This window comes from Budorcas taxicolor, chromosome 13, assembly GCF_023091745.1.
Source record: "Budorcas taxicolor isolate Tak-1 chromosome 13, Takin1.1, whole genome shotgun sequence".
Classification (NCBI taxonomy): Eukaryota; Metazoa; Chordata; class Mammalia; order Artiodactyla; family Bovidae; genus Budorcas; species Budorcas taxicolor.
The window spans coordinates 81,373,995-81,399,211 of NC_068922.1; the positions used below are offsets into that span (position 1 = coordinate 81,373,995).

At 47.7% G+C, this 25,217-nt stretch overlaps 1 protein-coding gene across 1 annotated transcript in view; it reads right to left on the reverse strand.

The window, feature by feature from the left end:
• The window catches only part of BCAS1 (brain enriched myelin associated protein 1), an 86,294-nt gene that overhangs the window by 43,373 nt on the left and 17,704 nt on the right, over nt 1–25,217 (reverse strand). Inside the window, exons 3-5 of the mRNA XM_052651143.1 lie at nt 22,641–23,212; nt 2,009–2,152; nt 728–772 (exon numbers count right to left, since the gene is read on the reverse strand). Of these exons, the coding sequence (XP_052507103.1) occupies nt 728–772; nt 2,009–2,152; nt 22,641–23,212 (761 nt within the window). The remainder of the gene's footprint in view (nt 1–727; nt 773–2,008; nt 2,153–22,640; nt 23,213–25,217) is intronic.

Genomic DNA, 25,217 nt, shown 5'->3' on the forward strand with positions numbered 1-25,217 from the left:
GACACTCCTCTGTCACCAAGTTAAGTTTTCCTCGTGATTCCCGGGAAATTCAAACCATGTGTCCTACTAAAGAAAACCGGCTCTGTCTAGCGTAAAGCGAAAACATCTCTAGAAAGTTGTCGTTCCAGACAAAGTGTACTTGGAGGGGAACCGGCTGAATTTCTAGGATGACGGTGAGAAAGGGCACGCTCTCCAGGGCATCCTAACCCCTCCATTTGGCAGGTGTCAACTTGCGACTGTTTCACGCCACGAAGCGATTGCCGTTGCAGTAGACATTAACTTTTTTTTCAAATGACATGAAAAACAAAGCAGGACCTAGGTTTTTAAAACCAAAAGCCTAGAGGCTCGCATCTGCTTTAAATTGGTCCCACCGCTGTCTCACTTCCAGTGGCTTTCACTCTATTCCCTGGGTCTCCCCACACACAACGAAAAAGACTAAGATGACATATAATTGTTAGTAGTCTGTTCTAATTCTGTGTAAGAAATTGTTTTTTGTGACATTATTTAGCCACAATTGGCACATATTTCAAGTTTTCCACCAAAATTTTCGTTAAAATACCATTAACGTAAATGGAACATTTTAAGGACAACCTAATGGCAGTATTAAATTGCTAAATATGTATATATGTATCTACACACACACATAAAATTCAAAAAACAAAGAGGACATAACCCAAATCCAGTTCCACACACAAACCCAAATATAAACATGCTTCAGGCTACCTACCGTGTCTTCCGTATCTTTTTTTGTTTCAGCTTTGTTAGGCGAAACCTTAAAAGTTTGAAAAAAACAGATGTTACAAACCATAGCTCTTTAGGGTGATTTTCTTTCTTTCTTTCTCTCTCTCTCTCTCTCTCTCTCTTTCCTTTCTTTTTTCAGCCTTGCTGCAGAATCATAGTTTCCCAACCAGGTACTGAACTCGAGGGCCCATGGTGGAAGCATCAAGTCCTAAACACTGGGCTCCCAGGGAAGTCCTTATTTCATATTTTTATTTAACACAGTCCAATTTACTCTACAGGTAAGGAATATAATAAGAAATCCTGGTAATGCCTAGGTATAGAAAAGTTAATGAAGTTAATATTTCATAGTGAAATGCCTCAGATCTTATACATTCACCCAGAGCTTGATCACATTCCAGATTGTCTCCTGGAAGGCCACAGACTTTCCAGCGAGGCTACCACTGATCCAAACAAACATACAGCCCTTTGGTGTTTGTCGCACATGCTGTTGATTTTTTTCTATTTTATCCTTTGAAGCTGGTCTTGGTCTTTGGAAATGGTCCAAACGCTTGAAGCTGTCTGTTTAATTATGCATGCACTCACTCAGCCCTTTTCTGAGTGTCTGGCATGGGCCACGCTGTGGCCCTGAAGAGTCAGAGATAAGCAAGCAATGGAAGGCGTGGGTCCTTGCCTCGACCTGACGAGAGCTTTAGACGTAACAAGATAGAAAGTGACTTCTACAGTTCGATTTGCCATTTGAGTGGCAAAAACGCTTTGACAGGTCAGCAACTCAAGGAAGTTTTTTCCAATTATTTTTATGGTCAATGACCATAAGACACCAACTGCGGAAGAGTTCCATGACCACATGGCTCACGTTGTACTGAAAGCAAAAGGAGAGGGGCAGCTGAGGATGAGATGGCTAAGTAGCGTCACTGACTCCACGGACGTGAATCTGAGCAAACCCCAGGAGAGTGAAGGACAGGGAGCCTGGCGTGCTGCAGTCCATGGGGCCGCAGAGAGTCGGACACGGCTTCGCCACTGAACAACAACAGCGTGGCTATAGTTTGGTCACCTGCCATGCTTCTCACAGTTGCCAGCAGTAAAGACTCCTTCGCTGAAAGCCAATTCCCTTACGAAACACCTTCCCCTGTTCTCCAGGGTCTGGCTGCACCAAGATGACACCCTGTTTAGAGCAGTGCCATTCAAGCCTGTGGCATTCTTAAAACTAGCAAAACTGTCTCGCAATAGAACGTAGGAACAGAGAAGAAAAAGAGTTGAAATTACTTACCAGGGTTTTAAAGAAGCTCATGATGGAACTGTTCTCTGCCTGGGTGTCCTCCTTTGCAATCTCCAGTTGCTCAGGGTCCCCGGGGACGGAGCGGCTCACAGTTGGGACTTCCTGTCCTCCCTTTCCCTTGCCGTCAACTAAGTCCTAGGATCGAGACAGAGTTTTCACGGTTGCAACTTGTCGAATGTGGACTCTCAAAGTAATATTTTTGCTTCCCGCCTCTTTCTCCCTTACCCGCTAATTCCAGCCATACTTCTTCAGCCCACGGCGGTGTAGAACAATCAGGGGTTTATGAGAGTCACTCTTCCTTCCCTGCCCCCTCTTTCTAACAGAATCAGCATCTGCAGTCAGTCGGAGGGACTTTGGAGCCAGAGGCCAGCAAACACAGCAGGGCGCGGTGCATCCCAAACAAAACCCTCTTCTCCCAGCTCTGGAGAAAGGCTGTGCAGGATGCCAGCGCTCTGTGGTTCCCCAGTGATTGTGGGAGATCCTTCTATTTGGTTTCCCACCGTCCCCACGCTGGTGGATTGCATCAACTAAGAAACGCACTGATGTTTTAGAATAATAATCCCGTCTTCAGGATCTGGGAGTTTATTGGTGAAAAGCTGGGGTACAGGGATGGACTTCCTCTTCTAACCCACCCAGGACGGCAGGATGCTTGCCAAAGTGGCCTCTTTTGTTTTCTTCACTCCCACGACCTTGGGCTAAGCCAGGTGACCTCAAACCCATCCATTCTGCAGGCTTGGGCTCAAGTTTACATTCTTCGCTGAAGTCTTTCCGGGTCACAGCACTCACAGGACCTGTTCCCTTCTTTGGGTTTCTAGATCGCCTCCCCGTGCTGAATCACTTGGCACATAGGTTAGCCTAGTGCCAAGGACCAAGCCGGAAGAGTCTGCATCAGCAACGGGGCTTTCTTTGGCACTTCCCTGGTGGTCCAGACTCAGCACTGCCAACACAGTGGGCGTGGGTTCGACTCCTGGTTGGGGAGCTAAGGTCCCGCATGGCGTGGCCGAATAGAGAATGGGGCTGCTGTTTTCTGAACAGCTATGAAAATGTATAAACACATTTTGGTGGATATTTTAAAAGGTAACAACGTGTGTATTCCACAAAGTTTTCCTCAGTTCCAGAGCTCTCTCTAAATGGAGCAGTGCTTCTTGTGAAATGCCTCTGAAAGAGCTGGAACTTCATAAAACCCAACTCAGATCAGAGCCACAGCTCTAAGTTCTCAGCTTTTCTAGTTCATTCCAGGCAAAACGAGTTTTACCTGGGAAGAGATGCCCTGTTAAACAGGCTCCAGCATACCTTCTTGTTCATGCTGTGCGCCGTGCTGTGCTAAGCCCCTTCAGTCGTGTCCGACTCTTTGAGACCCCATGGATTGTAGCCCGCCAGGCTCTTCCATCCATGGAATTCTCCAGGCAAAAATGCTAGAGTGGGTTGCCATGCTCTCCTCCCGGGGATCTTCCTGACCCAGGGACTGAACCTATGTCTCTTCCATCTCCTGCACTGGCAGCGGGGGTTCTTTGCCATTAGTGCCACCTGGGAAGCCCTTTCCTGTTCATATTAGACGTCTAATATGAGTTGAATTTTTGGTAATTCCAAGGTACAATTCGGATCCAGGTGGTTAATTAAGCAGGTTGATAAAGAGGATGGCTGAAAATTTTGTGTCTAGCAGATGAGTGGCCTCTGAGGTGCATGCTCGTGGTAAAGAACTCACCTGCCAACGCAAGAGGCAGGGGTTCAATCCCTGGGTCGGGAAGATCCCCTGGAAAAGGTAACGGCAACCCACTCCCATGTTCTTGCCTAGGAAAACCCATGGACAGAGGAGCCTGGCGGGCTACAGCCCATGGTGTTGCCAAGAGTTGGACACAACTGAAGCACCTTGGCATCAGCGTGCGGTGCGCCTGTGGGCGATGATTTGATTTTAGGTGGTGCGTACACATGGACACATACAGACGCAGGAAGTTATTCTGTAGGAGTGTTTGTTTGGAAAGATACTTCTTTGGTACAATGAACAGTTTTGCTTGGATAGAATTGAGTAGAAAAACTTTAGATGAAATACTAAATCAAAAACATTACATAAATCACCGAACAGCTGTGTGTAAGATGAGCCAGCATGGACGTGATACCAGCACTAAATCTGACGATGTGCCCCACCAGGCCTGCCGGAGCTGATCCTCGGAGAGAGTTACTTATTTCCCCCCACTCATTCATGCACCTTCGTTCAGCAACGTGGCGGGGGAATCCTGACCAGGCGCAAACTGTAGAGCGGCCCCCGGTGTGAGTGCCGCCCCGGAGCCAGCCCGCCCAGACTCCGCCCTCTGCTCCGGTCACACCCCTGCCTTCGCGGGCGTGTGCCCTGATGCCTGTGCCCAGAGTGCTCGTGGGCCAAAAGAGCAGCCCCTGCCTCTGAGGGCCGTCGGGGCGTCAGCGGGACGATCTGTCTAGAGGGTTTAGCGCGTGTGTGGCACGCACTGTCGTTTTGCTGTTCAGTTGCTCAGTCGTGTCGGACTCTTCGAGACCCCACGGACGCAGCACGCCAGGCTCCCCTGTCCGCCACTATTGCTCAAACGCATGTCCATTGAGTTGGTGATGCCGTCCAGGCATCTCATCCTCTGTCGTCCCCTTCTCCTCCCGCCTCAATCTTTCCCAGCATCAGGGTCTTCTCAAATAAGTCAGTTCCTCGCATCAGGTGGCCAAAGTATTGGAGCCTCAGCTTCAACATCAGTCTTCCTAATGGATATTCAGGACTGATTTCCTTTAGGATGGACTGGTTGGATCTCCTTGCAGTCCAAGGAACTCTCAAGAATGTTCTCCAACACCACAGTTTGAAAAGCGTCAAGCACACAGTAAACATTCAGTAAACGCTGGTACTGTCATCGTCACTGTTAAGGTACTGAGCCTCATCCTGAGCCCGGTGAGATTGACAAAATTGAACCAGACACGCTCCTGCCTCGAAGTGCTTACAGTCTCATGGTGGATAAAGGCCGGCAGAGAAGGAGAAGAACTTGGGTAAAAGGATGCATGAGTCCCAAGAGCCCACTTAGCTGCCATTCAGAATCAGCTGGGCAGCATTTTACACCAGCGTTAACACCCAGACACTCCCTCAACCAATCTGATCAGAATGTCTGGAGGTGAGGCTCAGGCATCATCATTTTTAGAGCCTCTGGGTGATTGCAATGTGCATCAAGGTTGAGAACAGCTGAGCTAAGAGACGAGGAAGGGCTGAAGATGGAGCGGCACCTGCCCTCGGGCCTGGAGCCTGAGCTGCGGGTGGACACGTGGGGTGGGGAGGGCTGGGGTGGAGAGGAGTTTCAGACGGCGGGAAGGACATGAAAGGAAAGGATGAGGTGGGAACCCGGGCGGGAAGGGCTTCAGGGGCAGGTTATTCAGTTCGACTGAGATCCAGGGGGCAAGACAGGCTTCCCAGGCAGCTCAAGGGTAAAGAACCCACCTGCAATGCAGGAGACCCCAGGAAACCCCAGTTCAATTCCTGGGCCGGGAAGATCTGCTGGAAAAAGGATAGGCTACCCTCTCCAGTATTCTGGCCTGGAGAATTCCATGGACTGTATAGTCCATGGGGTTGCAAAGAGTCGGACACAACTGAGCGACTTTCACTTTCTTTCACCGGTGGTCCAGTGGTTAAGAATCCACCTGCTGAACAGAAGGTACAGGTTTGACTGCTGGTCCAGGAAGACCCCACGTGCCACAAATCCTGTGCGCTAGAGCCTGCGCTCGGCGACAAGAGAAGCTGCCGCAGTGAGGAGCCTGGGAACCGGAACCAGAGGAGCCCCCGCTCGCCACAGCTAGAGAGGGCCTGTGAGCGGCAGTGAAGACCCCGAGCGGCAGGAATGAAATAAATAAAATAAATAAACAGAAAGTTTAAAAAGATTAAAAAGTTTATACAAGCATTACAGGAGGAGAGGGCTGAAAAAGTAGGAATGAAGAACCGCTCAAAAGTCTCCACAATCCGAGAACAAGTAAATAAAGCAACATGTGGAATTTACCTATGGACCACGTGACGGGATATTCTGCAGCCACGCATTCTTTGAGGAATGTGGAATGAGAAGGAAAAATGTCCAGGGTAATATCATTACAATGATAATGATCAGCCTTTATGTGTCAGGCCCAATGCTAAGCTAGTTAAAAAGAGCTCATTTAGTTCTTATAACGATTTGTAACTCCAGTTTTACTGATGAATAAATTAATTCATGAAAAGAATAAATAACTTGCCTTTGATCTTAGACTGAAGCTAGGATTTGACCTTAGGTCCAAATGATTTCAGAAGCAAAAACTTTTAAGCACCATCCACACTGCCTTACCCAAATGTCAGCTTTGTACAGAGAGTTATCCTGCTTTAATTTCCCTCGTCTCTGTTCCTCTTCCCTGCTATTTTCCCCACATTTGTCATCATTCACATATAACACACGTTCGATCCCTGGGTCGGGGAAGATCCCCTGGAGTAGGAAATGGCAACCCACTCCAGTGTTCTTGCCTGGGAAGTCCCCTGGACAGAGGAGCCTGGTGGGACAGAGTCCATGGGCTCACAAAGAGGCAGGCCCGACGGAGCGCACACAACAGCAACAACATGTAACACACTTCGACCAAAGCCATACTCGAGTTTAGTGTGTGATACAGGCTTTTATATTAAAGGACTCTTTATATTGAAGATGTAGGGACACCTGGGTGGCCATCTAAAAAGTTAACACAGCGCCATGATCCTGAGTGTGTGTGTGTGTGTGTGTATGCGTGTGTGAAGTTGCTCAGTCGTGTCCAACTCTTTTTGCGGCCCCGTGGACTGTAGCCCACCAGGCTCCTGTGTCCATGGGATTCTCCAGGCGAGAACACTGGGGTGGGTTGCCAATTCCTTCTCCAGTGCCATAATCCTGCTCCAGGGAAAATCTAAATGGATAAACACACTAGAAGAGCAGTTGGGAAAAACGTTCATAATCTTGGATTGAAAGAGCTTTTGTAACTTTGACTGAAACTCCAAAAGTCGTGAAAGGAATGGTCGACGGTCGAAAAGTCCAAATGTTTGAAGACGTTCTGTGAGGAGGCTGGGGTGAGAAGCAGGCGCCCTCGTGTTTTACTGAGTGAAGTGCAAGTAACTTCAGTCCTGATGGAAGGTGGGTCGGAATTTTGGCACTACCAACTAAAATTAAAAACATATATATTCTTTTAAGGAGTTCCCTGGTGGTCCAGTGGTTAAGAATCTGTCTTGCAATGCAGGGGACGTGGGTCGATCCCTGATCGGGGAACTTGAGATCCCACACACTGTGGAGCAACTGAACTCCTTGAGCGGAAACCAGCGAGGCCGTGCCCCGTGGTGCAGACCCTGCGTGCTGCACCCAAACGGGTGACGGATGAAGGGTACTGTAAAAAGCATATATTCCATTACCCAGCGATTCGGCTCCTAAGAGTTGAGTTTAAAACTCAGTTCACGTTAAGTATGAAATAACAAGCTTATTTATTACAAATACACAAGCTTATTTACTGCAATGAGGTCACAGCAAATGCTTGGAAGCCTGCCAAATGTCATTAATAAAGTCCTGGTTGAATAACTCATGGTACATCCATTCATTGGAAAACTGTGTGGCCCCGATTTGGAAGCTGTACGGACACAGACAGTGGTGTCAGCTGGGGAAAGAAAGCACGGGCTAGGACACAGTGTGTAGTGTGTTACCGCTCGCTTAGGCAAGAGGGAGCGGGGGCTCAAGCTTGTCTTCCACTTGCATATGCTCAGGAAGGATCCATTTAACAGTACAGACAGTGATTATCTGTCCGGAGCGGCACTGCTGGACAAGTACGCCATTTAATAATTTCTTATTTTGAGCCATGTGAACACATTCTGTATCAAAAATTAAAATGAAAACAACATGTGTGACTTCCCTGGTGGCGCACTGGCGAAGAGTCCACCTTCAGGGGACGCAGTTTCAGCCCCCGTCTGGGAAGAGAAGCAGCTAAGGCCGTGGGCCCCAACTACCGAGCCGGCGCTCTGGAGCTGGGAGCCGCAAGAACTGAGCCCGCGCGTCCTGCAGCCCCGCTCCACGGCAAGGGAAGACACCGCAACTACAGACGAGCCTGCTCCGCAATGAGGACCCAGCACGAACAAAGCTAAAGAAACACAACAAGATGGGGACGACTGGTTCCAGATTTCCAGAAGACACCCAGAGAGCCAGACAGCACCATGGGGAAGGCGGTCCGGCCCACGGCCACCACCGTGTGGCTGATGCCTGAACTATCGGGTTATTTGTAGGATCTTTGTCCCTAACTACAAATATATCTTCGCTATTTTCATCAGGGCTCTGGATCATTCTGAGCAAACAGAAATTTTAGACAGAAACACAGGCACTCTCCAGGAAATATCTGGAAACTTCTTTTTAAGCAAACAGGTGTCCATGGGGTCAGCTTGTTTTTCATCTGTGCAGGAGACACCTACATATATTTTTTTCCCTTTCCGTTGACTTCAAAGGGCAAACAGATTGAAACGCTAGTTAACGGACCACAATTTGTCATGCTGAGAAACTGCTGCCTTATCCTAACTTGACTGTCTATGATCAAACCCACATGGGGCTTCTGGCGCCTTCCTTCCACTGTAAATTGTCAGCCGGGTTCCTTCTCCCTCAAAGCAAGGTCTGCATCGTCCAAGTGAGAATATAAGTGAAGGCAGGGTGATCAAGGCTAAGAAAAGCCTCACCTGGAACTACTTGTAATGAGCGCCTACCTCATCTAGGGGGCCCCACTGATCAGGCAGCACGGGGTTCATTCTGAATTTCTGTACCAAGAATCACCGTCCAACACGCTGCTTAACACAGGAAGACTTGTCTAAGCAATGTCGACTGGTACAGAAACCCAGTACCCCACTCTCTTCCATCTGTTAGAAATTCGAGCCACATGCTGTCTGGGATGAAAGAGAGAGCTACGCTTCCTCTCCCACGCGGTTGCCCCAGACGCACAAAGGCCATCACCGGCTCAGCAACAACGGGCTCCAGACAACACCCAGGCTTCGCTCTTCTCCCTCCAAGAGCACACCACCTGCACACACCCACTGTCACACCGAGGGTGAAAAATGGGATTCCGTTCATGCTCAAAGCTAAACATTCATCCTTCAGTTTTCTTAGAATGGAAAGAAATTAATCAAATAAGCAGGAAGGGATTCCAAGACCAAAGTCTACTAAAAACGTTCAGTGGAAATTTAACATTTCTGAAGTAATTTGGGAATTTTTCTTTAACACCTCGTTTTACTACAAAGCTCAAAACCACCGAAGGAGGATCTACCCCGGGAGTTTATCTCGTATTTTCACTTTTCCCCTCTGTATATGTATTTTTGGCTGCTCCGGGTCTTCTCTGCTCTGTGCACGCTTTCTCCAGTTTCGTGGAGCAGGGCTCCTCTCCAGCTGTGCACGGCTTCTCACTGCAGCGGCTTCTCCTGTTGCAGAGGACAGGCTCTCAGGTAGCCGGGCTTCAGTAGCTGTGGCCCCCAGGCTTAGCTGCTCTGAGGCATGTGTGATCTTCCTGGACCAGGGATCGAACCTGTGTCCCCTGTATTCCAGATTCTAAACCACTGGGCTACCAAGAAGCCCTTTCCCATTATTCTTGCCCAATTCACATCAACGGATGGAAATGCATTCACATCTTTTAAGCTCATGGCAAAAATAAGGAAAGAACTCAAATAGCACAACCGTAGAAGAGTTATGAAAGGGCTTGGCAAACTGCCCATCCGCAGTGTCTTCTCTTTCCAAAACACACATTGGCTGTGCGCTTTAAAAGCCAGTGTTATTTCTGAACAAGAAATTGCCACGCCACCTCTGGATTGCACAGTTCCAGAATGACTCTAAGAGAAAATAACCCCTGTTAAACCTCTGGTTACCGCTGCAGTTTCTATTACAGCTCAGGACGGCGCAAGCTTCATAGCGCCGTCTAGTGGAGGAACTGGGAAACTACCGAGATTGCAATATTTTCCTTCTACTTAGGCAGTACTGCGTGCTTGCTTCATTTATGAGAGAGAAAATTCACATACGCAAAGAATGAAAGTATTAACTGCGCCCATTATCCCATTACAGCAAGTAACTACTGCCAACAATCTGCAGCTTTGCGTTTGAAGTCCCTCTTTGGGTCGAAGGATGAATGTACGTGTTGACAGGCAAGGCAAACATGGTATTTATCCTGAAGGGATACTGCCGTATCTATTACTTTGAAACTTGATTTTCTTATTTAACATTATGGTCTATCTTCACAATCAATAATTCTATTTCCACGTCATCTTGTTCATGATCTCCAGTGCAAGGGTATACCACAGTCAGTGCAAAGTCTCTCTGACCTTTTCCATCTTCCCAACTTGAAAAACTATGACCAACCTAGACAGCGTATTAAAAAGCAGAGACATTACTTTGCTGACAAAGGTCCGTCTTGTCAAGGCTATGGTTTTTCCAGTTGTCATGTATGGATATGAGAGTTGGACTATAAAGCAAGCTTAGCTTTGATGCTTTTGAACTGTGGTGCTGGAGAAGACTCTTGAGAGTCCCTGGGACTGCAAGGAGATCCAACCAGTCCATCCTAAAGGAGATCAGTCCTGGGTGTTCATTGGAAGGACAGATGCTGAAGCTGAAACTCCAATACTTTGGCCACATGGTAAGTATTGGCCAAATACTGACTCATTTAAAAAGACCCTGATGCTGGGAAAGATTGATGGCAGGAGGAGAAGGGGATGACAGAGGATGAGATGGTTGGATGGCATCACCGACTCAATGGACATGGGTTTGAGTAAACTCTGGGAGATGGTGATGGACAGGGAGGCCTGGTGTGCTGCAGTTCATGGGGTTGCAAAGAGTTGGACTCACTGAGCGACTGAACTTTTCTCTTACAAATAATGTGGGACTTCAAAAAACACAAAACCTTATGGATAAAACATTATGCATTTTCTCAATAAATTCCTAGATGTCATATTGTCCTTTCAAATTTCTTAAGACTTAAAAATTGTGTACTGCCAGAGTGCCACAGTTGAAATAAACTTCCTAGTGAGCCAAGTAGTTGATTAAGAAATTACCAGACACTTCAGAGGGCAATAAAAATAACATAAAAATATTGAAGTGCAAAATCTAGATATAAAAAAATTCACATTGGCAACTTTAAAAATTTATGTATTTTTAAAATGTATCTAGGCCTTAGTTGTAGCACACGTGACCTTCATCGTGTCTCGTAGGGTCTGTGTTGCTGTACTCGGGCCCTCCAGGATGGCACGTGGGCTTAGCTGCTCTGCAGCACCCGGATGTGGGATCTTAGTTCCCCAAGCAGGGACTGAGCCCCCTGCCCTGGGAGGCAGCTTCTTAACCACTGGACCACCAGGGAAGTTCCTGAAATCTAGGCTTTCCATCGTCTTCTGGCGTTTTCTAGGCGGGAGACTCTTCATGACACAGAGCTGAGAATGCTCCACTGACCTGTTTTCTCTTTTTTTGGAAGGAGAGAGGCAACCCTGTTTGTTTTAGCTGCTTATCCTGATTGAATCAAGCCAGGTTGGACCAATTATCCCGTATGATATGCTTTATTACAAATCACAAGCTCACCACCTGTTTTAATACTCTGTAGACTTCACCTCAGGTTATTAATAGCTCATCTTACACCTTTGGCAGCAGAAGTGTAATGTAGCACCTTGACATGAGAGAGCCTCATTAGCCCATGGTATTGACTGAGGCAGAGATGTTATATTTATGAGATTAAACAAACCAGCTGTCCATTTTAGTCATAGGTGGAAGGTGGAAAGAAATCTATCAGAGAAAGCAATTCACACTTTCTTCCTATAAATAAGGGTCTTCCATTTTCTCTCTTAGCAACTCCTCCACTTGAGGGGTAAGTGAATTTTTCAACTTGATTTCTGATGGCAAGTGAAATGTGGGTAGAGAATTAAGCAATAAAATGTTCTTTCCTTGCTTCTTTTTCTGGCAGCAGTAATTACTTTGGGGATATTCCTAAGGACACAGGAGTTGGCATATCCTTAAATAAAGTCCGCTATGTATGATATAAAATTGAAAAATACGATTACAGTGGGTGAAGAGTGGGCACAGAGTAATTCCAGGTCACGTCGGGCAAAAAAGAATCTGTGGCAGATGCTTCTGTCCTGTGATTAGTTCCAACCTGGACAACCCCCAGACTGATGACGACATTTTACATTTATCGGAGAGAAAAAAGATCCAACTTTAGAAAAAAACTTTAAAATACAAAAGCAAATAACCCATAGCCTAGAACAAGTTTGTCATCTGTTTAACAAACTCTTCCCGAAAGTGAGAAAACTGTTTTGAATGCTGCAAAATTAGGTTCCATATTTTCTAAGAATTGTTTGGACTTATTCAGGAAAAGAAAAATCACATCTTTTTTCCTGAATTTTTGCATTAGACCGAATCTTTCCTGACCCTACCCTCTATCCAATCCTAATTATCAGCTTCCTCTCTCCCCTGCTTTCTATCTCAAAACTCTGTTTATTTCATTTGTAACCCTTTTCATACACTGGAACTGCTTATTTTCTTGGTTATTGGTCTCCTCCTTCATGGATCATAGCCTTGACAGCATAAAGAGCAAAGACATCACTTTGCCAACAAAGGTGGTTTTCCCAGGAGTCGTGTACAGATATGAGAGTTGGACCATAAAGAAGGCTGAGCGCTGAAGAATTGATGCTTTCGAATTTGGTGCTGGAGAAGACGCTTGAGAGTCCCCTGGTAATCAACCCTGAATACTCACTGGAAGGACTGATGCTGCAGCTGAGGCTCCAATACTTTGGCCACCTAATGCAGAGAGGAGACTCACTGGAAAAGACCCTGATGCTGGGAAAGATTGGAGGCAAAAGGAGAAGAGGGCGGCAGAGGATGAGATGGTTGGACGGCATCATTAACTTAACGGACATGAGTTTGAGTAAACTCCGGGAGACGGTGATGGACAGGGAGGCCTGGTGTGCTGCAGTCCATGGGGCTGTAAAGAGTTGGATATGACTGAGCGACTGAACAACAGCAAAATTGTTGTTCTTTATGCTATAATGGGAGAAAGAAATGGCAACCCACTCCAGTGTTCTTGCCTGGAGAATCCCAGGGATGGGGGAGCCTGGTGGGCTGCCGTCTATGGGGTTGCACAGAGTCGGACACGATTGAAGTGACTTAGCATAGCATGCTATAATGAGAGCTCGCATGGGGCATAACATTCTGTTCATCCTAAAATCACTCCTGGCACAGAGAAAGCACTCGGATGTTTGATGAATGGGTAAAGGAAAAGTACTGACCCTTCCGATTCGCTGTTCAACACCCGCTTACGAACTGACCCTAAGGCTGGGTTTACAGCTTATTAGCCTGAATTGCTTCAAATTGTCTCACACGCTACGGAGGATGAAAAGCGGTCTCTGTTGGAGATATTTTACTGCGCTCCCAACTCTGCCACGAGAACAGAGCAGCGCAAGTGTTGTCGTGAAGAGCAGCGCACGAGCTGCGCTCTGGGGGCCGATGGGGGAGGCGGGGGCGCCGGCAAACTGGAGGAGGGCCCCGCCCGAGGGCAGGCACAGCGCATTCCCAACCGCAGACGGACCTTCCCACTTTCAGAAACGCACGAAATAGCGCTTCTACTGAAATCTCACACTTCAAAACTGCTGTCAACTTCGTCAATTGAAAAATGTTATCAATGGACTAAAATATTATTATAAAACACTGTGTAGGCCAAATGGGCTTCCCTGGTGGCTCAGACAGTAAAGAATCCACCTGCGATGCGGGAGACCTGGGTTCCACCCCTAGGTCGCGAAGACCCCCTGGAGAGAACGGCTACCCGCTCCAGGATTCTGGCCTGTACAGCTGCATATGCTCCATAAGAGCCCATTTTCCAACCTTGGCCTATGTGCCTAGCTCAGCATTTTCTAGAAGAACTATTCCTTGGGAGACATACCCAACTGGTTGGACAAATGATAGTTCCATGCAGACTGAAGCCTGGGAGACACCCAGGTAAACAAATCGAAGCAGGGGTGCCTGCTGCAGGACTTCTCAGAGCCTTTAGTAGGCTGATGTCCACAGTGAATCTTTGCGAGAGATGACAGACCGACTGCTATTTCCCAAAACTATGTGAAGGTGGTACTCTATGTCCAGGCTGATCTCATTGAATGGATGAGTCTACAGAGTATCAATTTGGGAAACACTAGCTTCAGGAATTTAAACAAGATATGAGATGTTTATAAAAGTCCAAAATGCTCCCTCTTTTTGAGCTCATGTGCACAGTGGTCAACCCCGTGGCTGACAGACTGGAACCCGCCGCTCTCCAGCCGTGTGGTCTCAGCCAAGTTGTTCTCCGCTCTGTGTGCTACTGCTGTGACAGTCACTCGGTCATCTCTGGCTCTTCTGAGTTAGTAAATGCTCACCGAATCAGGGCTGCTGTTATAACCCTGAAGAAGAGAATCGGACTGGATAACGCCAAAGGGTTAGCAAACTCAAAACATAGTTTGCAAGTTCACTGCAAAACACAATTCACTTAATACTCATCCATGAGGATTAGCACCATAACATATTAAAGACTGAATGAAAATATCAAGTAAACAGAGATATATGATTCTGCAGTTTATTAGAGCGTCTGCAGCAAATCCCACGGACGGGGGAGCCTGGAGGCTGCAGCCCACGGGGTCGCTAAGAGCCGGACACGACTGAGCGACTTCCCTTTCACTTTTCACTTTCATGCGTTGGGGAAGGAAATGGCAACCCACTCCAGTGTTCTTGCCTGGGAAATCCCAAGGACAGAACGGCCTGGTGGACTACAGTCCATGGGGTCACAAAAGAGCTGGACGTGACTCAGCAACTAAATAACAACAACAGCCCAGCATATAAATATTTTGAAACCGTTTTTCTTGAAAGTTGTGTTCAGCAGAGCTAATCATGAGATTACAACAACGTCCTCTAACACGCTTTGAAAAATTGGAACACGACGGGTACCGTCTCTATCCTTGTCAGATTCATCTAAGGAACATCGCTGCCTGCCGAGGTGCGCCAGGCAGGACCGCCTGGAGACGCCCAGTTGCACAAGGAGCAGTCGCGCCCTTCAGGATCACTGTCTCCCTGCGTGGAAAGGATGATGGTGGCAGAAGAGCCCTTCCAACTTCAGATGGTGACTGTGGGGGAATGGAACCTAAGTTAGTGGGTCAAAACCAGCGTGGTGGTTGCTGTTGTTGTGTAATCACCAAATTGTGTCTGAGGCTTTGCAACCCCATGGACTGTAGCCCACCGGGCTCCTCTGTCCACGGGTTCCCCAGGCAAGAAGACTGGAGTGGGCTGCCTGGCCTCCTCCAGGGGATCTTCCTGCCCCGGGGACGGAACCTGAACCTCCTGCATTGGCAGGTGGATTCCTTACTGCTGAGACACCGGGGAAGCCCAAAATTAGCATTAAAAAGTATCACATGAAATAGGCTAGAAAGAGTAGAAAATGCCAGCCCGTGTTACTTGCTGTAAGAATGGCGCTGTTTTGCGAATTCTCCGTCTCATTCATATTTTTCTGTGGGTCACAGTCAAGGTAAAGAGCTAGTGCAACCAGCGTATTTACATAAATAGCCGTCGGGAGATGCCGCGGTAGCGTCTACCGGCTCCATCCATTTAGTGAGTTTCTGACGTGAAGTTGGATAGAAAATGATGTATCTGCTTTCTACCTGTGGCGTATCACCTTTGCTGGCAGAGCCTGCTTTCTGTTGAAGGGACTTTCCACCCTTCCCCCACCTTGCACCTCCAACCAAACACGTGACTCAGTTCCTCCAGTGGGTGAATTTTAGGAAACTCGTCTTTCACCTGGCAGGACATTATGGCTCTGCACACTGCTTAGAACTCTGGCAGCCTTCTCAAAACCACGAAACCAGTATTTTATAGCAGCTGTGAATGGAGCATAACTTTAAAAACTGTGAATCAGTACGTTGTGTGCCTGAAAGTTAGAGAATACTGTACATTAACTGTACCACAAAAAAAGGAAATGAACGCCCACAAGGGACCAGGCCCGTGAACCAAGTCGATACCCAGAGGGTGCTGGAGACAGATGCATCCTGGGCCCATGAAAATGCTCAACTGGACGGAACCCTTCACTTCTCAAATTCTTACATATTATGTACAAGAAATGCACATTTTCCACATGAACCAAGCTACTGTCGAGTCAGCAGCGTTGTTATTTTTTTTGCCTGCAGCCAAAGGCATCCTGGATGATCTGCCGTGCAGACTCCGTCAGCCGGAAGGCCGCTCGCTCTTCCTCCTAATTCTTTATTTCTAGGTTTCTGACAGTTTACCAAATACCACCCTTTTACTTAGCCTCCTTGTTACTGACGGCTATGTCACCTTCTGTCCTCTCAGCAGCCTCTAGGGCAGGCAGTGTCTTCCTCTTGTGGATGAAACACAGGTTCGGAAATGGCAGAGTGGCACAGGCTTTGCTCACCGCCGGCTCTCAATTCCAGCTCTGCCTGCGATGCACTTGTGTGGCCTTGAACCAGTAACTTGACTTCTCTGAGCCTCAGTTTCCTCATTTGTTAAAGGGCAACAAAAAGAGTCTACCTTGTGGTGCTGTTACAAGAATCAAAGCAGGTAAGGTGTGCCGAGTGCTTACTGCCCGGCCCAGGGATAACAGTGTGCCGAGTGCTTACTGCCCGGCCCAGGGATAACAAGCTATTGAAAACTGGACTCAAAGCAGGTAAGGTGTGCCGAGTGCTTACTGCCCGGCCCAGGGATAACAGTGTGCCAAATGCTTACTGCCCGGCCCAGGGATAACAAGCTATTGAAAACTGGGGCAACAGCTATTATTTAACTTTACCAAACAGCTAGTAAGTGGCAGAATCTGAACTCATACCCATTCAGGCCTCCTATCCCTTACACATCCCCTCGGCTACTATAAACGTTTCATATGAAATGTTTCTTAGTGCTAATTTATAAAGTTCATAAAATTACAGTGCTATAGCTAAAACTGTGTTATAGCTAAAATTTGAATTGTGATGCTGTAGAAGACCCTTGAGAGTCCCTTGAACAGCAAGGATTAAACCAGTGACTCCTAAAGGAAATAAACCCTGACTATTCACTGGAAGGACTGATGCTGAAGCTGAAACTGAAGCTCCAATACTTTGGCCACCTGATGAAAAAGAACCAACTCACTGGAAAAGACCCTGATGCTGGGAAAGACCTAGGACAGGGGAAAAAGGGGGCAACAGAGGATGAGACGGTTGGATGGCATCACTGGCTCCATGGACATGAGTCTGAGAAAACTCCATGAGATAGTGAAGGACAGGAAAGCCTGGCATGCTGCCATCCATGGGGTCGCAGAGTCGGGCATGACTTAGCGACTAAACAACCGTAGCTAAAAGCCTTGCTTATTTCATAACCTGGTGATTAAAGGTGAGTTTTCCCTCTGTTTTGACAAAGTCTTTTGGGCAGATACTTCTCTTAACTTATGACCTTATCACCAGAGGTAAACAGCATGAAGTAAAAACACACCTCATAATTTACTTGGCCTTTCTGATGTTGGAGGTAGGTGGGGTTTTTTGTTTGTTTGTTTTGATTTGAGGTTAACTTGGTATTCCCACATCTGCATGTACTAACATTTCGGAATAGCACTTCCTCTCATCTCCATTCAGCTTTCCACAGTCACGGTGGTATTGCAATTTCAAATAACTGGTAGAAATATAACATTGAGAATGAGAAGCATGGGTTTTGGAGAGGGACAATTGTTTTTTGCTGCATAATTGGGGTAAGTGGCTTGGTTTCACTAAAGGTCTGATTTCTTAATCTGTAAAATGATAAAGATATTAAAATTCTCTTGGCCATTTTGATGTTTCAATAAGATGATTCTTTCAAAGAGATTTTATTGCAGAATTTCACTGAATATATAGAATACCCCCAAGATACTAGAGGAATTCATGTCCTCAGAAACCACCCAGGGTGGGGGACATCTGGTCAGCTTCATGGAGAATTTGGCCCTTGAAGGTAAAGTCAATTTCTGATAAACAGAGAGAGGGAAGGAGATGAACGCAGAGAGAGGCCTGGGGAGCAGGCGGTGTCTGCACAGGTCCCATGTTGGCAGTTTCGACCAGGTGAATTTAAGGGAATAGGAGAAGGTACAGTTAGGAAGACAGACAGGAGACAGCTAGCAGAGACCCTGAATGTCACACTAGGAAGCTTGTGTGTACAGGCACTGAAGCTCTATTCCTTCTAAACTAATTTCACTGCTTCTGCATCTTTTTTTTCCAACCCAGATTAGGACACAGGCCGTGGCTCAGGCAGCTTTCGAGTTAGATTCAGCTGTGCGATCTCTGCAAGTTTTAGCTGGAGACTGCGGAAGGGAAGAGAAAAAAGACTAAGCCTGTGAAGTAACGGGAAGAAAAACCACGGTAGCAGTTAGATTTCATTTTTCTCAAAATGCAATATCTCTGTGGTAAGTACTTCAAAGACTCAGCTGTCATAGGTGTGAATACTGTAGAAACGTGCTTGATATGACTATCATCCCCATTGTACAGATGGAGAAACTGAGGCTCAGAGTAGTGTGTAACTTGCCCAGGGTCGCACAGCCAACAGGTGACAGAGGCAGACTTGGAATCCATGTTGCCTGACGGCGATGCTTCTGTGTTAGTTCGATGCTTTACACCACACAGAAGGACTCTGGAGACCCTGGCTCTGCCATTGCAGTTCCACCACTGGAAAGCAGTGCTGTAAGATGGAGTTGCCGTTAACCGAGGCGAGAAGCCCGTGGATTAAGTGAGTAGGCGTTTTGTGGCCATCGTTGTGGGGTGTGGAGGAACAGCTCAGTCTGGGACATATTGAGACTGAGATGATCAGTGCTTCTCTTAATATCTGCAGCTAAATGTCTGACGCTCTCTTTAACATCTGTAGCCTGAACGAATCTGTGGATCAATGCCTTCATCACAACCTCCCTTTTAATGTGTGTCTCGTATTAGATTCTACAACCTCTGAAGGTCCAGGACCGTAATGTTTTGTTTTAGATGCCTTGCACAAATTTGGTGTTTAAATAACAATCGAAACATTTACTTCAACCTTAAAAGAAAAAGAATATCCTTGTTTAAATCTCCTGAATCTGTGTTTGGCAACACTTAAAACACCCCTCTACCCCCAACACAAAGACACCTCTGGAATTGCCAGTGACAACAGAATTTAGTGTTTTCCTTTTTTTTTAACCAAAAAAGGTCAAGTTTCCATGATGTGATCAGTTTTCAGGGGAATGAAGCTCCTAAATAAATGCTTATCTTAAAGTTCTGGTTCAATTGTTGGGGAGAGGAGAAAAAAAATGCCCCCCTGCCAACACACTGGTTTGTGTGAATCACAGCTCAGTGAAACCTTTCAGGCATATAATTTATCTTTTCTTTGGCCTATGTAGTAAATGCTTCATTTGTTCATGAATTCTGGCCTTGTTTTAATTATGCTATGCTCTGAATGTAGTTTTATGAGGCACAAAAATAAGATTGTCGTTCTGAAAACACAGAAGATTTGTGTGTTTCGCCTAGAATGAAATGGTGGTATCTTTTTCCCAGTTCACAGCTCTGTGGGTTTGCGGTTGGAATTCCAATCCAGCAAGGGACACAGCAGTGAAACTGGGGGGAAGGGTTTGTGTGGGCGGGCGGGGAGGGACAGCTGAGCCCAGGGCATAATTTACCCTCAGAATTCTGAATCGATACATTGACCGCCCGGACGCATAATGCGCTCTTCCCACCAAGAAAGCCATTGATTGATAAGTTTTCTTCCTGTTACTTTCTGAGGGCCATCCTCTTTCATTCCGCTTCCAAGAAAATTGATTTCTCCCCCTAAATACAGGCTGTACAGCCAGAGAGCAGGCCAGAACTCTTAATAATCAGAAGGCTGTTCTGTCGTTGTTAAAAATCTTTGCAGATACGTATATCTGAATATCCACAAGCTAACAGACTAGCAGAGATGTCAGTGGCTATTTCACAGCTTTCCCATTTTCATCAGCACATAGGCCAGCGCAGCTTGGATCCCGGGGTCAGGAAGAACCCCTGGAGGAGGGCATGGCAGCCCGCTCCAGCATTCGTGCCTGGAGAGTCCATGGACAGAGGGGCCTGGCGGGCTGCAGTCCATGGGGCCGCAAAGGACATGACTGAGCGCACAGGCAGACGGGCAGAGTGACCACTCCATATTTCAAGTACCGATGATACAACCAGCCAAAAACGGAAACTTGCTGTGTAACAAACACAGATGAAAACTTCGTGGCTGAGTCTAAGGAAACAAATGCACCTAATTCCAAATGGACGATAAGTGACAATTTTTAGATCTTCTGAGAGGTTACTGTAACTTCAAAATACCACCCATGGGCCTGGCTATATTAAATACCTGCCATGTTGCCAACACAGACCCCGTCTCCTGGATCAAATTTGATTTTGGAACTCATTCCACTTCAATGAGGTGCTGTCCCAAAGAGCATGCAATCAAAAACAATAGAGCTGGTCAAGCACGACTCTTAACCTTTCCTACCCATTTTTTTAGGGTAGGAATGGACTGACTGCCTTAAGGTTTTATGGTTAAATATGTTCAGGGGTCGGTTACCAGAGACAGAACTGGTTTACTTGACCACTTTGGGGATTTGGATGAGTCAAGAGACTTCTGTTCAGAGATGGGATACTCAGTCCTCCATTCTCTTCCCACAAATAACACAGTCTTTCCTCAGTTCGGGCAATGGGCTGGCTTTGGATGCCCATGGAAATGAAACGTGACCTTGCAAAACTCAGAATGGCCTGGGAGCCCATGACCAATAACAGGAAGCCGCAAGAGACCCCCGGTCAGGTAAGTCAGCAGTTTCTCAAATATTCATGAATACTGACGTCCTTGACCCAAGACAAGGACTCTGGGCTCCAGGTGCAAAGATTTGATGGGCGCCTCCCTGGGCCACCTAGACTGATTCTCCTTGAGTCTGGACAACTTCCCCAACACTTGGCCTCCCTCGCTAGAGCCCTGGGTGCGTGCATTGTAACTGTGGGTTTTTTGCACCTCTTCTCTCACAGACCACAGACTCCCTGAGGCCAGCGACCTTTTGCTGTCCGTGGTCGAGCCTCACCTGTGTCTGGCAGCATCACACTCAGTAAAGATCTGATGTGTGCGTGCACGCTAAGTTGCTTCTGCCATATCTGACCCTGTTGACCCCATGGACTGTAGCCCGCCAGCCTCCTCTGTCCATGGGATTCTCCAGGCAGGAACACTGGAGTGGGGTGCCATTCCCTTCTCCAGGGGATCTTTCCAACCCAGGGGTTGAACCTGAGTCTCCTGCACTGCAGGCAGATTCTTTTACCGTCTGAACCATGAGGAAAGGGCAAAGATTTGATGCCAGCACGCATTTGAAGACTCACTTTGAATTAAACAGAAAGTTTATGCAGAAGGCTCCTGAACTGTTGCATTTAGGGAAGGGGCATTTAAAGGGCAATTTTTCTAACTTTCGAAAGAAAACTGAAAGAGCAGTTCTTGGAATAAAAATTTACAGGAAGGACAAGAACGCTGATAGCGTGAGCCTTAACATACAAACCTTATGATCTTTCCCCAACTCTGTCCAGAGTTTTCAGCTATTGTCTAGTATTTATAATATCATTCCTGACACCACCTGTTGGTGTCAGATTAACGCGATATTTATTTTCCTGAAGAAAAATAACATCCGGACAGTGCCCGGCACATTGTCAATGCTGAATAAATGGCAGCCAGAGTTACTGTTAGCAACTTGGCAGGGAAGCCTGCTGTCATTAAGACAATCATATCGACAGCCACGTAATAATAATCAGCCCACCTAACTTTTTCCTGTCTCTAATCTCAACTAGAGATTCTTGACTCCCAAATTTTGAAAAATACTGCTGCTTAAAAATCCATTAACTAAAGGAATAAGTGCCTTAAAACACAATGTATCAACTTTTATTTCCTTCTTCACTCAAAGAGTTCTTTTCTGGGTTCCCAATACAAACAAACTCTCAAAGTTAGAAGTAAATGCTCTTTTTTAAGATGAAAAGAACTTGCCTTTCTTTGCACAGGAAAGAAAGCAACTGATTTGGATGCCTCTTAAAGGAAAAAAAAAAAATCTTGCTTTTACAAAGGGATTACCCCAGCTTGTTGGAAAATAATTTGTACACGAAAGAGTTGGCCTCAGCTGTAAAAGCCCTTTACACACACTTTAGTGCAAAAGATAGTTAAAGATTAGCCCAGGCTATTAAAAGTAAGAAATCCAATGCATTCCAATAAAAGCCCATAAACACACTGTATATGAAGCCAGCTACTGAGACAGGCAGACATTGCAGTCTTTTGGAAACTGTCTTCATTCTGCTAACGCCTTTCCTCCAGACTCCACTGATCATAAATGCAACCTGTCCAGCTCTGCCTTTGATAAATGGAAGGACGGATTCATCCGTATGTTAGTCACCTCCTCTTTTCTGTTACATAAAACAGATGCCACAGCTGTTATTGTTCTTGCAACAGATGTTTCTGCCCACAGAAACACGGGCAGGCGCCAGGCTATAGTGTGCTGGCTGTTCTAGAGGGACCTACGGCCTGTCCCCTTGTCAGGACCCCTCAGTGATGGCAGAGCAGGACACGCGCGATCATGCTGCCCACAAGTGCCCCCGGCACCCCACCCCGAGCTTGCACTAAGAGCAAACGGGTCGTCTCACCCTCTCTGCAGGGCCATCCTCGGACTGCGTGGGTAACCCAGGAGTTTTGGCGGCTGAGTGAGGGTGCTCTGTGCTCTCAGCCTCCTGCGGGAGGTCCACGGGGGCTCTGTCCCGTCCCTTGTCCAGCTTGAAGAGTTTGTCAAAGAAGCTGGAGTCCTTGGGCTTGGCGGGGGCTGCTGCCCCGGACTCAGACGGAGGGTGCTCCGGCCCAGGGGTGGCAGGGAGGCCCTCCGCCTGGGCCGGGGTCTGCCCGGGGGTTTTATCCGGGCCATGCCCGGGTGCAGCTGCCACCGGAAGGGCCATGGGCTCACTCGAGTCTTTGTTTCCTGGAGCTTTATCGGAGCTGACATCAAGCCTCACGGACCTACTGGATGAATCCGTGGCTTGGTCTCCGGTACGCCCTGGTACAGGCCGAGAGAGCGTCAAGAAAAAGCGAGATTTAGCAGCTGGTGCCTGGGGTTTGGCCTCCTTCCCAAGACTCTCCCCGTTGGCCTCTGCAGCCGCGCTGGTCTCCATTGTCTCGGGGGAAGAAGCGGCCACATTATCCTCCTGGATGCTGACTCCCAGATCGACTGTAAAGGCAAACATGAACAGCGGTCATTCACCCCAGCGAGGACATCCAAGGGTCGGGGACGGACTCCCCGCATTTCACATGCAGAGGCGGGGAGACAGGCTCGGGACCCTGCCGGGCCCTGGCCTCTCTGCGGGGCAGAGGTCAGCTGTCCAGGCGTCTTCCGACCAAGGCCAGGGGGAGGAAGCCAAGCAGGAAAGCACCCGCCAGGGGCCGTGTGAGGGACACACCAACTGTCTGCTTTTACCCCCATGGATCCTGCGAGAAGCAGGTCATCACGGTTTCACCTGGGAGGCAGGCCAGCTGTCACGGGCTTAGGAGAACAATCTCCCGACCTTGGCCTCCTGTCTGGGTTGGGAGAATTCTTTGCCGGGTCTACCTGGTGCCCCACAGGGTGTTGGGCAGCACCCCACGAGACGCTGAGCACCCCAGAGTGCCCCAGCCCCAAGAGCACCCCGAGCGGGAATGCCAGAAATGTCTCTGGGTGTTGCTGAAATACACATTTGAGAAGCGCAAAGCTGGACTGTTTGACTCTGAGTCACTGAGCTTTTTTCTGCCTCAGCTTTCCGGTAAAATGAGGAGAACAGTGGAACCCACCCCCATAATTTGTTACGGAGATTCCTTGGGTTAATATTCTCAAAGCACATCAAGCGGTGCCTGGAATATAGCAAGTGCTCAATGAACGGCATCAACATTAGGCATCATCGTTGCCGAGGGAGAAAAGCGACAGCCAGGGAAGCTGGGGCATCCTCTCCCGGCCGCCCAGCGTGCAGTCAGCTTATTCCAGAGGCCACGCGCTCTCCGTCTCACCTGCATTAGCGTCGGCTGCCGAGAATACAGGCGGATTTTAACAAGGACTACTCAGACGCTTCCACTCTGACGTCTGGAAGTGCAGGTCCAGACGTCACCACACAAGCAGGTGGGTTATACCTCCGGCCACAAGACTGCATACGGGTTCTGCCTCCTCCAGGGAAGGGCTCTGCTCCCAGAATCCACCCGTTTCTGCTTTGAACTCTGCATAGACCTCATTGAACCACCTCACTTTCTGGGTCGCTTTTATAAAGCAGTGCGATATTCAGGAGAAAGATACACTGCAAACCTGGGCATCACAGGAGAAGATCAAGACCCTCGGGCTGCCCTGGAGGCGGGGACTGAGAGCCCGCCTGCCAGTGCGGGGGACACAGGTTGGACCCCTGACCTGGGAAGACCCCACAGGCCACAAGGCAACCCTCAGGCTGCAGCTACACAAGCCCGCGCACCCTAGAGTGTGTGCTCTGCGACGGGAAAGGCCCGACCGAGGCAGCAGCCTCTGCCCGCCACAGCCAGGGAGGGCACGGGTGTGTGTGCAAAGGCGCAGGGCAGCCAAATCAATCAGTCATATTTTAAAAGATCAGGACTCTATCCACAAGCTGAGTGACCTTGGGCAAGTCACTGCAAATCTCTGAGTTTCTTTATATGTAAAATGGGAGAAAGAGAAGCTCCCATGTAGAGTAGTTGTGATGTTTCAAGGACAAAATTCATACAAAGTATCAGGAACACTGCCTTTCCATAGTAGCTGGTTAATAACTGACAGATAACTGTGATTGTGTAGTTTGGAGTCAACTGTGTCTTAAAATCTGTTTGTAGGAAAAGAGAAAGAAGAGGTGGTCCAGTGGCTAAGACTGCATGCTCCCCCTGCACGGGGGCCGGGTTCCATCCCTGGTCAGGGAACCAGATGCCACAAGCCACGTGAAAAGATTCTCCCATGTCGTAACTACACAATGCCCCAACAAAGATCCAAGATCCCGCATACTGCAACTAAGACCTGGAGTAGCCAAATAAATAAGTTATTTTTTAAAAAGAAGAGAACTGAGGTTTCTTTCGGTCATACATTGCTCATAAGTAGTAAGAGATACACACATCCATTAGCAATTATTTTTGCCAGACTCTAGTATCTCACAGGGTCTAAAGTCAGGAACAAACAGTAAAGGAGAGAGAGAGAGAGAAGCAGGGAGAGTGAGCGTGCG